Source organism: Leuciscus leuciscus, assembly GCF_965113295.1.
Source record: "Leuciscus leuciscus genome assembly, chromosome: 3".
In the NCBI taxonomy this organism is placed as follows: Eukaryota; Metazoa; Chordata; class Actinopteri; order Cypriniformes; family Leuciscidae; genus Leuciscus; species Leuciscus leuciscus.
Genome location: NC_138727.1, coordinates 62439299 through 62452213, shown reverse-complemented (window position 1 = coordinate 62452213; position 12915 = coordinate 62439299). Strand labels below are relative to the sequence as shown.

At 41.9% G+C, this 12915-nt stretch overlaps 1 protein-coding gene across 2 annotated transcripts in view; it reads right to left on the bottom strand.

Annotated features, from left to right (window-relative positions):
- LOC309493651 (NACHT, LRR and PYD domains-containing protein 3-like) overlaps positions 1-6561 on the bottom strand; it is a 78160-nt gene extending 71599 nt beyond the window's left edge. Inside the window, exons 1-6 of one of the 2 annotated variants that reach the window (XM_082162838.1) lie at positions 6424-6561; positions 4722-4901; positions 4139-4261; positions 1105-2979; positions 720-893; positions 435-608 (exon numbers count right to left, since the gene is read on the bottom strand). In XM_082162838.1, coding sequence (XP_082018964.1) covers positions 435-608; positions 720-893; positions 1105-2979; positions 4139-4261; positions 4722-4858 — 2483 coding nt within the window. In that variant the 5' untranslated portion in view covers positions 4859-4901; positions 6424-6561. The remainder of the gene's footprint in view (positions 1-434; positions 609-719; positions 894-1104; positions 2980-4138; positions 4262-4721; positions 4902-6423) is intronic. The other variant, XM_082162837.1, reaches the window with a different exon arrangement.
- Between the last annotated feature and the right edge of the window lie 6354 nt (positions 6562-12915).

Sequence of the window (12915 nt, the reverse complement as noted above, 5' to 3'; positions counted from 1 at the left end):
AAGCCTGTCTACTTTGATTTGATTTGTCATCTCAAATATTTTGACACTGACAAGCAGTGACAGACCAATGAGGCAGCTCAGATGAGACAGCTCAGAAGAGATGATCTTAGTGCTGTGCAATACCTTAGTGTTAATACTTTATTAGGCAATTACATCGGTGACTTCATAGCTGGCTATGGCCATGCTCCAGCTATTTTTCGCCCCATACTCACTATCCAGCTGGATGTCGTTGGCCTCACAGATTTTGCTATGAGTGCATAGCGTCAGTTGTTGGTAGTTACATGCCGCGTGCCAGTTAACACATTCATGGAAGAAGAATCACAGAAGTGGTGCAAGATTAGGGTTTTGGTTTGATTTAGATCGGTTTTATTTGGGGGGATTCTAATTATTGGCTGCCGGTATTTATTACAAAAAAATAAAAATGCCCCACATACTTGAGAAACTGCAGAGAGCAGTTTGGATCCTTCAGTTTGTCGTTGAGCAGCTGGACTCCTGTTTCTCCTGGGTGATTGTAGCTCAGATCCAGCTCTCTCAGGTGTGAGGGGTTTGAACTCAGAGCTGAAGACACATAACCACAGCCTTTCTCTGTCACCATACAGCCTGACAACCTAAACACACACACACACACACACACACACACACACACACACACACACACAAAAAAACATTATTTAAAGTATGGAATACTAAATATTAAATAATCATAAATCAACTCAAACCTCAGTATCTCCAGCTGACAGTTAGGACTCTTTAGTCCATCAGAGAGCAGCTTCACTCTTGAATCCTGCAGGTCATTGTTACACAGATCCAGCTCTCTCAGGACACAGTTTGAGGATGTTAGAGCAGATGACACATATCCACAATCCTGGGCAGTGAGATTACAGCCAGCAAGACTGAAAAAGAGCAGAACAGATGGAAATAAATTGTTTTAACTTCATTCCACAAATGTCATTTAAAAAATATCTGCTTCATTCTTATAAAATAAGTCAGACATTAAGAAAAAACAATCAGCAAAATAAAATCAGGATAAATTACTGTGAACAACAACAACAAACAAATCTAAACTAGAGTTAATTTAGAAAGAAGACATGATTTAACACTCACTGAGCTTTCCTGCAGTTGATCACAGCTGGTATCAGTCTTCTTCTTCCCTCATCTGATGTGTTGTATTTCTTGAGGTCCAGCTCATCCAGCACCTCCTCTGACATCTGAAGCATGTAGGCGATTGTTGAGCAGTGAGCAGGAGAGAGTTTCTTCTCTGAATGTTTGACTGATTTCACAAACTCCTGAATCTCTCTGGACAGAGTCTGATCTTTCACTTCCAGCAGACAGAGGAACAGATTGATGGATCTTTCAGTGGAGAGTCCATGTCCATCTTGGATTTTCTCTTTAATGTACTGTGTGGTTCTCCTGATGCTCTCTGAGCTGTTCTCTGTGTGTGTCAGTAGATCCTGTAAGAGTCTCTGATTGGACTCCAACGAGATGCCCAGCAGGAACCGCAGGAACAGATCCAGATGTCCATTCTCACTCACAAGGGCTTTATTGACTATTTCCCTATGCAGATTATGCACTACATCAAAAAACTGCAATGTATCAACATGTTTCATTACATAATGGTAAAACAAATAGAAAGCAGCGAGAAACTCCTGAATGCTCAGATGAATGAAGCTGTAGACTTTCCTCTGATGAATCACAGATTCCTCCTTAAAGATCTCAGTGCAAATCCCAGAATACACTGAGGCGTCAGTGATGTCTATGCCGTTCTCTCTCAGGTCCTCCTCATAGAACATCACATTGCCCTTCATCAGCTGTTTGAAAGCCACTTCAGCAAGTTTCACAATCACTTCTCTGTTGGACTGCAGGAGTTTCTCTGGATCTCTCTCTTCATACTTCTGATTCCTCATGTTGATCTGAATCAGCAGGAAGTGGATGTACATTTCAGTCAGAGTTTGAGGGATTTCTGCACTCAGATCTTCTTTCAGGAGCTTTTGAAGCACAGTGGATGAGATCCAGCAGAAGACGGGTATGTGGCACATGATGTGGAGGCTTCTTGCTCTTCTGATGTGTGAGATGATTCTGCTGGCTTGATGCTCGTCACTGATTCTCTTCCTGAAATATTCCTCCTTCTGAGGCTCACTGAATCCCTGAATTTCTGTCAGACGGTTGATGTATTTGGAGGGGATTTGATTGGCTGCTGCTGGTCTGGAGGTGATCCAGATGAGAGCAGAGGGAAGCAGCTCTCTTTTAATGAGGTTTGACATCAACACGCCCACTGATGAAGTCGCAGTCACATCCAAAACTTTCTGAGCGTCTGAAAACATCAGTGTGATTCTGCTTTCATCCAGACCATCAAAGATGAACACAACTTTACACTCCTCATAAATCTTTGAGTCCAGATCTTGAAGTTCAGGGTGAAAGTCCAGCAGAAGTCTGTGAAGACTGTACTGATGATCTCGGATCAAGTTCAGCTCTCGAAATGGAAGCACAAACATGAAATCTACATCCTGATTGTCTTTTCCCTCTGCCCAATCCAGAATGAACTTCTGCACAGAGACGGTTTTCCCGATTCCAGCGATGCCTTTAGTAAGAACAGTCTTGATTTTGTCTTTCTCCTCACGTCCTGGTTCAGGTGAGGCTTTAAAGATGTCATTGCAGTAGATTGGAGTGTCTTGTGAGTGTTGTGTTCTGGCTGTTTTCTCCATCTGTAAAACCTCATGTTCTTCATTCACTCCTTCTCTCTCTCCCTCTATGATGTAGAGCTGTGTGTAGATCCTGTTCAGGAGGGTTTCATTCTCTTGGAGTTTGTTTCCCTCAAATAATCTCTCATACTTGTTCTTCATGCTGGTTTTGTGCTTGTCTTTGACTCTCTGCTGGTCTCCAGTCTCCAGTGTGTGTGTCTGCAGGACTGCTTCAGTTTTGTCCTGATAGTGGGATGTAGAGAATGGCACAGATCTGATCAGCTCTTGTGTCTCCGCCCTGCTGTAATTAAAAAATAAAAAGCAGCAATTGCAGTCATTAGAATGACCATTAATTAACATCATACATATATTAGTTACTATTGTTACGTTCCACGTGTGTTTTGTTTTGTTTTCACTGGTCTGCGCACGCTAGTATACTTTGCACGTGTTGATTGTTTGTGCTCATTATCTCTCTCTGTTTCTAGCTCACTCTCGGCTCGCAGGCTGCTGTGACTGGCCAAGCGGGACGTCACTCATCATTGGGGCGGCGCCCGGGAGCCAATTAGAGTTGTCCAGCTGGGTTCAAAGGGATGGCGTGCTTATTCATGCTCTCTCTCTCTGAAGCGACCATGAGCTCGTGTAGCGGTTTGAGTTATCTAAAATGTGAATTGAGATCCATATAGTGAAGTCTTGCTCTTTGTAGTGAAATGAGTTGTGTGCTTTGTGCTTGGTTTATTTGTACCTTTAGTACTTGTTATGTTTCAATCTTAGAGACAATAGTTTCGATTTGTGTCCAAGTTCAATGCTATGGGGTCCTGTAACACGGCTCTTTGGGAAAGAGAACGACAGGTCAGTATGCCGCGGTATACATAATACCCGTAGTGTTGTTTATTTGTTAGATACACTAGGTTACGAGTGAGTGCCACTCTGTGTATGTTTTGTTTTAGTAGTTAGTTTATTTAGGTTCCGGATGCACCGAAGACTTCGGTTTTCTTTTCACCTTTTTCTTTGGTTAGGTTAAGGTTTAGTATAAGGATTGTTTTGTTATATTCTGTTCTTTTCTTTGGCGCCACTTTTTGGTTCTCTTCCCTTTTATTGTTGTTTGATCATTTATATCTTTAAACATACTTCCTTATTACTAAGAACTGGATCTAGTGGCTTCGGCTTTGTGTCAATAAAATCCAGTTTGTCTCTTTAAGTTGAGTCTGTCATGTGTTTTTTTTCCACTTTATTCAGCCATCAGCAGTAATAATAAAATAAGTGTTGCGAAACATCTCCTAGACTTTAAAAGATCGTAACACTATATATGATTTTAGATCCCTCTTCATGTTAAGCATATTCAAAAATTTTATTTTATTTCATGGTTTTTCTTTTTTCTTTTTTTACTAAGTTTTTTCATTAAAATAATTTTTCATCTTAGATGCACTACAATAAATCAGCAAGTAAAGGTTCATACTAACGGAGGGTCAGAGGTCACTGGTCCATCACTGAAATAAACGGGATGCCTCATGGAGTCGTTACTCTTCAGAGACACACCGCTGGGTTCTGGAGACTCTGATCTCAGTCTCTTCCTCCTGCTGATACTGACAAATGACAAACAAACAAAATGGAATTTTGGAGCACTGGCTATGCCGTATAACTAGAATACTCAATATACTTACACTTATTTATTAATTTAGCAGATACTTTTCATCAAATGCCATTTACAGTATAAGCATTTCAAACAGTTCATCCAACAGAATTTTTTTTTTTAATGCACAGAAATTACTAGAAAGAGAGCTGATTGTTAAACAAAATTTAGTCAAGTACTCAAAGATAATTTTTTAGACACATCTTGAAAATTGTAAGGGACTAATCTGTTTGGAAAAGTTGAGAAGATTGTTCCACCAGTGAGGAACAGTGACAGTGAAAATTCAGGAAAGTGATTTTGTGCTTCTCTGTGAAGGTTCAGTATCTCCACTCACCCACTGCAGACTTCAGGAATACACTGTAAATCACTTTGCATAAAAGCATCTGTTAATGCTCAAATGGCCACTGTCTCACCTAGGGTCAGAGGTCACTGTTGCATCACTGGATCCAGACGGAAGATTCCTCATGGATTGATCACAGCTTGATCCAGGAGATGGAGGACTCGTTTCAGAGGCAGTGTCCTCATCTTGTCTTTTAGTATGGAAACTCATTTTAGTTTTCTCCTGCTCTCATTTCTCAAAACAGATGTCAGACCTTTTGTGAAGAAACACAGTTATTTTTAAATAGTTTTCTGTAGTACAATGTTACAATACAGCTACATCAAAGTACATCTTAATTATTTTTAGAACGTTGACTTTCCCCATATTATAATGAACACATACAAATATATCTCATTGTAAACAAAAAAAAAAATGGTAATTTAAAGGTTCTTTAGGAATACTTGACATTTTTCTAAATCTGTCAATAGGTTTAAAGCTTGTACAGAACCGTTTAATGCCCATTTAACCCTTTAATGAACCTTTAACAGAACATGCGTGTCCAACTCTGTTCAGTAAAAGACACTTCTATCCTCTTCTTCACCAAGCAAGTAAACAACAGAAAATTTTAATTATTAGGGTTTTGGATAAACATGCCCAGTCACAAAAACATTAAAGGCATATGCTGTGATTTCAAATTTCCTTATACCGTTGTGAAAGGCACTGTCCATTCATAACAGATTATTTTGTCCATCATAAACATAATTGCTTTTTCTTAAACAAATAGACTTTTAACTTAATTGTGTATTTCAGACAGACACTGTCACATGACAAAACAATAATCTGCAGAGACAAACTAACATTCAATCACACCAGTGTGTGTGTGTGTGTGTGTGTGTGTGTGTGTGTGTGTGTGTGTGTGTGTGTGTGTGTGTGTGTGTGTGTGTAACTGTAGGCTACAGTTTGAAATGTAATAATTTACATTTATTTTAAGAACATAATTTACTTTAATACTTTTAGCAGTCTAATACTAGTGATCTTGCAAAAGCAGTGCTGAATACTGCATCCAGAATGTGTCGAATTTACCAGTTTACACTGTAAAAATGAATACGCTATATCTACTCAATAAAATTGTGGCAAAAGATTACAAGCAATATTATTAATTAAATGTAACAATTTAATTAATAATATTGCTTGTAATCTGTTGCCACAGTTTTATTGAGTAGATATAGCGTATTCATTTTTACAGTGTACCAGTGATTGTTGATTCTGTTGTACAGAATATATATAGGCCTAAGTGCGTCATGAGAAGCATGTCTCATTTACTCGTATTTGTGCAACAGAAACAACATTCACTGGTTCATAACATGTGAACATATACAGTAATAATAATATTAATGTCACTTCTAATTTGATAATTCACACAATAATGCATTTGTGTAAAAAAAAAAAAAGTTCTGTTGGAGAAATATCTTCAAATTCAAAATGTTTATTTTGTCGTTACCTGATCTAAAAATATCAGAATATAGGCAAAATATATATTTTTAATGATTATATAATATTATATAAAACAAACTGTTATTATTACTATATAAAAATATTCCTAGTATATAGGCCTATAGGCTAAATCGCAGGATATCAGTAAAATACGTCGTCGCCGTTTCCGCCATTTTGTTTAGATTCTAATGACAAAATATAATGATTCGTGTTTTAAATCCCATGTAAAGAGGAACATAAACCTAAATGGCGGAAAATTGTTATATCACTGTAACATGAAGTAGCCTATGTTCTGAACTTACCACAAAATATGCGACCGTTTAAATATCCACACAGTTAACAGGTTTAAAGCCTCGGAATGGCGTCTCTTCTCTTCCGTCTCTTTTCCTTTCGTTTCTCCCGTGTGTTTCTACCTGGTGAAGGTGTGTCTTGTTTACTTGTAACTCCACACTAATATGAAAAACAAACTCATTCCCTCTAGTGGCGCAAAGAGTCATCGCAGATTAAACAGGACTGTAATCGGTGTGTGTGTGTGTGTGTGTGTGTGTGTGTGTGTGTGTGTGTTTAGGAATGGGTGAGTTGAATAAAACCTTTACTTTGATGCTAGCACAATAAGCATTTTTAGGTTACCAGATCAAATGATTTGACAAAACCAATTAAAAACACAGGAAAAAATGGAAATTAAAATATAATCATTAATATCAAGGCAGCAACAAAACAAATTCTAAGAATATGATTCACTCAGAGATTATTAAACCAATATTATTAGTGAGCCAGTTTTTTCTCGATTGCTTAAACACATTTGTCCGCTCTGACATCACATTTCTGAAATAGTTAACACACACACAGGCTAAACCTGAAGCTCGCTGGTCAAAATAACTAATTTTGTTTGCAAAATTCTCTAACACTCACGAAACATTACAGTTTGTCTGAAAAGATAAAACACTAAACCCCATTCTCTGAACCAAATTCTCAATATCCTAAACCATTTTGTAAAACTCTTTCTGTAAAACATTAAACAAGTTCAGGTAGTTAAAACACTGTTTGCAAATCTCATGCACTCTTTTTGCAAAACTCTAAACACATTCTCACTCACTAAAACACATTTCTCACTGTGATGCACTTATGTTTCAAAACACTAAACACAGGCAGGCTAAAGTTAAACACAACTACAACACAGCTGTCATCGTTTACACACAACGACTCAAAATTGTTCACTCTTATTTCTAATGATGAGAGGAAACCAACTGTACAAAATACAAGACAGTTCAGAGTGCCTAGATTTACTCAAAAGGTTTCACTCAATGTTGATAGCAATAATGGATGCAAACAATTTAAGAGGGAGAGGAGGAAGAGTATGAGTATAAGATGAGGTTGTACAACTCTTCTGAGTGTACTTTTCTGTAACATGTTTGAATTTAGATTTTTTTTTACTGAATTTCACTGTATTTTTACAGTATGCAAGTGCGGAATATACATATATTCGATACTATACAATATTCAGTACAATACTATACAGTACTTGCAGTGCATAGTCTACAATTATTCACTTTACACTGTAAATGTAATGTCATTACTATACTTTTTTACATAATTGCAAAATTTGTTCACTTTGTTACAATATACTTTTATTCAGTCACTGCATGCTTTGGATTCTGTGTTCTCCATTTTTCATTGTTCATGTAGTGTCTAACGAATGATCTGTAATATTGACTGATGTGTGTAAGATCTGAAAGCATTGTTTGATTTTGCCAGAAGAGTCAGAGATTCTCTGAATGAGTTTTGAACATTTGCTTTTGTGTTTAAGGTTTTGAGAAAGTGAGTGATGGTTTCAAGAAATGTTTGAAAAACTGTAAAAACATGCAACATACGCACATTTTTCTATCAAACACTGCAACTTGAGGTCAAATTGATTTATACTTTCAATCAATCATTACACAATGGACAACAAAATACAGCTATAAATATGAAATTATGCTTTACAAACTCAACAGATATGCTGAATACTGTAAAAAAAGAAAAGAAAAAAAAAAGAAAAAGGAAACTTATAAGTGGAAATATCTAAAAAAGAAAGAAATCTTCACATGTAGGCTACTCCATTGGTTCCTGACAGTTATGCCACAGGTTTTCATCAACATCACATTGGATGTTTTCTCTTGCAACACACCGAGGGAAATATGTTGTATCCATCCCTGGCACCCGTTGCCAGGCAACCAGCATTCAGCGTCTCCAGGAGGGACATCTGCTCATATGGCAGGGATGTCCTGCAAACCTTTATTCATTCACAAGGCGAGACTGGTGGAGGGCAACATTGTCCCAAATAATGACTTACGAGTCATTCCAGGCCTCTACAGCTCTCTCGAGGGACGGACTGACAATCTGTGCGTTCTGGAAAAGTCCAGAACGGCCGTCCAACCAAGACATAAAAAGTCTAAAGCAATATGAATATGGAGCTTATAATATGACAAAACGATTTGAATTTGAATTGTGTAAATTTGAATTATTTGCAAGTGTAATCTAACAAAATTGAATTTTAGGTGGTAGTTTAAATAGTTCTGAATTTGTTTGTTTTTTTACGAATACTGAACATTGGAAATTTAACAAACTGAAATGTTTTTATGGCTGAATTTTAGACATGTATTTTCAAACAGCTAGTTTTTTTGTTCTGAATTCTTATACTGCAAATATTCAGTTTAAAAAAATACAGATTCAAGTTTTCCAGATGAAGAAATTCGGAACTTCAAATTCAGTTTTCTAAAATTCAAGTTCAAAAATTCAAGTTCAAAAATTCAGATCTTACAGAAAGTAGGTCACAGGTCATCCACAGGGAAGAGTAAAGGATCTCAGATAAGTCGAACAGAGCATTTTGGCTGCACTGCAGTAGTTTTCTGCCGCAAACGCGGTGGTGGTTCAAGAGAATCCGTGTATCTTTCGTTCAGTCGTTTTTTTATTTAATATTAAGAGTAGAAAAATGAGAAAACAGCTTGAGTATTAGATTTCTAATATTCTAGTAATAATAGTCCGCTGTTGCACGGAGCTTACAAAACGTACTCGGTTACTAACGTAACCTCGGTTCTCTCTAGAAGAGGGAACGAGTACTGCGTAAGATATCTTACGCTAGGGGAAAATCCTTTTCCGCGAGATATTGAAGCCAAAAATTATCCTTAATTTTGTAATAATGCAAAACGCGTTGCAGCAGCAATGCAGACATAGGCGAGACAGCTCGCGCGCCTATTGGCTGCTCTGCGGCAACTGCAGCAGCCTATCGAGCGAGGCCTGGCGTGACGTCAGACCCAATCAGGGCACTTCGCGCCCGCTGCGTCACGTCCCGCCGAAATGGGCGTGGTCTAGGCCTATAAATATCGCTCGCAGGCAGCTATTATCTGGTTTTTCATCATCGAAGCAACCAGAGCGTGTGCATGCACGGCAAGATACGCAGTACTCGTTCCCTCTTCTAGAGAGAACCGAGGTTACGTTAGTAACCGAGTACGTTCTCTTACGAGAGGTCTCTCGTACTGCGTAAGATATCTTACGCTAGGGGACCCAATGTAAAACGCCGTGCATGCTGAGATCTGACACAAAAGACCCAAGGGCGAAAGCCCGGGGTACATATAGTGCACAACCACTCAGTGAACTCACAGAGAGTCCGGGAAGAAGGAGGGGTGCAGCCTCACTTTTCCACATAAAGTAGCATCGATGGGACGCGAATTTCATCATACAGACAGGGCGGGGTACGGCCTGAACTGATGGGGAAAAATGTGGGTCTTACACAGTTTGCCCAGCTTTAAACTGTCGAACATTGAGCTGTGCTCAGCAAACGCAGCATTCTGAGCTGAACGCATCAGGTCAGATAATACTGGTAGTTTAGACCGACAGCAGCCTGGCCTGCAGGGCGGGAACCTCTAGGTTATAAAACCTTATAAATGTAGACGGGGAGGCCCAGCCTGCCGCCATACAAATATCTTGCAAGGCAATCCCACTTGACCAGGCCCACGAAGAGGCCATGCCTCTCGTGGAATGCGCTCTGACACCCAAAGGGCACTGCATGCCCTTGGAGGCGTATGCCAGCGCTATAGCATCAACTATCCATCTGGATAGGCTCTGTTTCGACGCGGCTAGTCCCTTAGAACGTCCGCTAAACGAAACAAAGAGCTGTTCCGTCTGTCTGAAAACAGACGAGCGAGACACATAAGCTCGTAATGCCCTGACTGGGCAAAGGAGGCTCGCGTCTCTTTCCTCATCAGGGACCGGTAGGGCTGACAGAGAGATAATCTGCGCCCTAAACGGTGTGTTGAGGGATTTTGGAACATAACCGTGCTTAGGTTTGAGTATAACTTTTGAGTCATTGGGCCCAAACTCCATGCACGCCGCGCTCACAGAGAGCGCGTGCAGATCCCCTATGCGCTTCACTGAAGCGAGAGCCAGCAAAAACACCGTTTTGAAAGACAGGTGTTTCAAATCGATTGACTGTAAAGGCTCAAATGGCGCACCTTTCATGGCTTCCAGAACCGTAGAAAGGTCCCATACGGGGACTATGGGAGGTCTGGGAGGATTCAGTCTCTTAGCTCCTCTAAGGAAGCGGATGACTAAATCGTTCCTTCCTATTGACTGACCAAGCGTTGTTTCTGAGAACGCTGCTATGGCCGCCACATAAACTTTGAGCGTGGAGGGGGCCCTGCCCCCATCCAACAGCTCTTGTAGGAAGGAAAGCACCTCCGTCACATCACAGTTTGTGGGTGACACACCACGGGCTGTGCACCAGCCCGAAAACACTGACCATTTCGAAGAATAGAGTCGTCTTGTAGACGGAGCTCTAGCCTGCGTGATCGTGTTTAATACTCCTTTAGGGAGTCCAACATGTACCCGTTGATGGCCCAGACATGAAGGGACCATAGTTCCGGGTGAGGATGCCAGATCGAGCCGCGGGCCTGTGAGAGGAGATCTCTCCTCACTGGTACTGGCCACGGGGCAGTACTTGCTAACTGCATCACGGCTGGGAACCAAGGTTGGTTTTTCCAGAACGGTGCTACCAGCAGTACTGAGCATCCTTCTTCCCTGATCCGCTCTATCACCTGAGGCAGGAGAGAGACGGGGGGAAAAGCATAGAGCGGGCGGCGGGGCCACACATGGGCCAGCGCGCTCCTGCTCTTGGAGAAAAATTCTTGACAGTGAGCGTTTTCTTGAGACGCAAACAGGTCCACTTCCGCTCTGCCGAATTTCTTCCACAGCAGTTGGACTGTCTGTGGGTGTAGAGACCATTCGCCTGCCGGAACATTGTTCCTGGACAGTCTGTCTGGTCCTATATTCATGATCCCTGGCACGTGCGCTGCTCTGAGCGAGCGCAGGTTGCACTGAGCCCATACCAGGAGGCGTTCTGCCAGCCTGTACAGTTTCTCGGATCTGATGCCGCCCTGGCGATTTATGTAGGACACCACAGACATGTTGTCCGAACGGACCAAGACGTGGGGACCTTTTATTTGGGGACAAAAACGCGTCAGCGCGTTGTCTACTGCCAGCATTTCGAGGCAGTTTATGTGCAGGAGCTTCTCCCGTTCTGACCACTGGCCGAAGAACGGTCTGCCCTCGAGCAGCGCTCCCCATCCCGAGGTGGACGCGTCCGTGGACACCACTTTCACCCTCGAGGAAGTCCCCAGGCTTACACCTGATTGGTACCAGTCGTTCGCTTTCCAGGGTTTCAGAGCTGTAACGCATTTCTGATTGACCCTGAGGCGAAGCAAACCGGGTGCCCACGCTTCGCGTGGGACTCGCGCTTTCAGCCAAAACTGCAGCGGGCGCATGCGGAGCAGACCCAGCTGGAGCACTGACGATGAGCGCGTGCAGATCCCCTATGCGCTTCACTGAAGCGAGAGCCAGCAAAAACACCGTTTTGAAAGACAGGTGTTTCAAATCGATTGACTGTAAAGGCTCAAATGGCGCACCTTTCATGGCTTCCAGAACCGTAGAAAGGTCCCCATACGGGGACTCGCGCTTTCAGCCAAAACTGCAGCGGGCGCATGCGGAGCAGACCCAGCTGGAGCACTGACTGAGCGCGTGCAGATCCCCTATGCGCTTCACTGAAGCGAGAGCCAGCAAAAACACCGTTTTGAAAGACAGGTGTTTCAAATCGATTGACTGTAAAGGCTCAAATGGCGCACCTTTCATGGCTTCCAGAACCGTAGAAAGGTCCCATACGGGGACTGAGGGAGGTCTGGGAGGATTCAGTCTCTTAGCTCCTCTAAGGAAGCGGATGACTAAATCGTTCCTTCCTATTGACTGACCAAGCATTGTTTCTGAGAACGCTGCTATGGCCGCCACATAAACTTTGAGCGTGGAGGGGGCCCTGCCCCCATCCAACAGCTCTTGTAGGAAGGAAAGCACCTCCGTCACATCACAGTTTGTGGGTGACACACCACGGGCTGTGCACCAGCCCGAAAACACTGACCATTTCGAAGAATAGAGTCGTCTTGTAGACGGAGCTCTAGCCTGAAAAAATTCTTGACAGTGAGCGTTTTCTTGAGACGCAAACAGGTCCACTTCCGCTCTGCCGAATTTCTTCCACAGCAGTTGGACTGTCTGTGGGTGTAGAGACCATTCGCCTGCCGGAACATTGTTCCTGGACAGTCTGTCTGGTCCTATATTCATGATCCCTGGCACGTGCGCTGCTCTGAGCGAGCGCAGGTTGCACTGAGCCCATACCAGGAGGCGTTCTGCCAGCCTGTACAGTTTCTCGGATCTGATGCCGCCCTGGCGATTTATGTAGGACACCACAGACATGTTGTCCGAACGGACCAAGA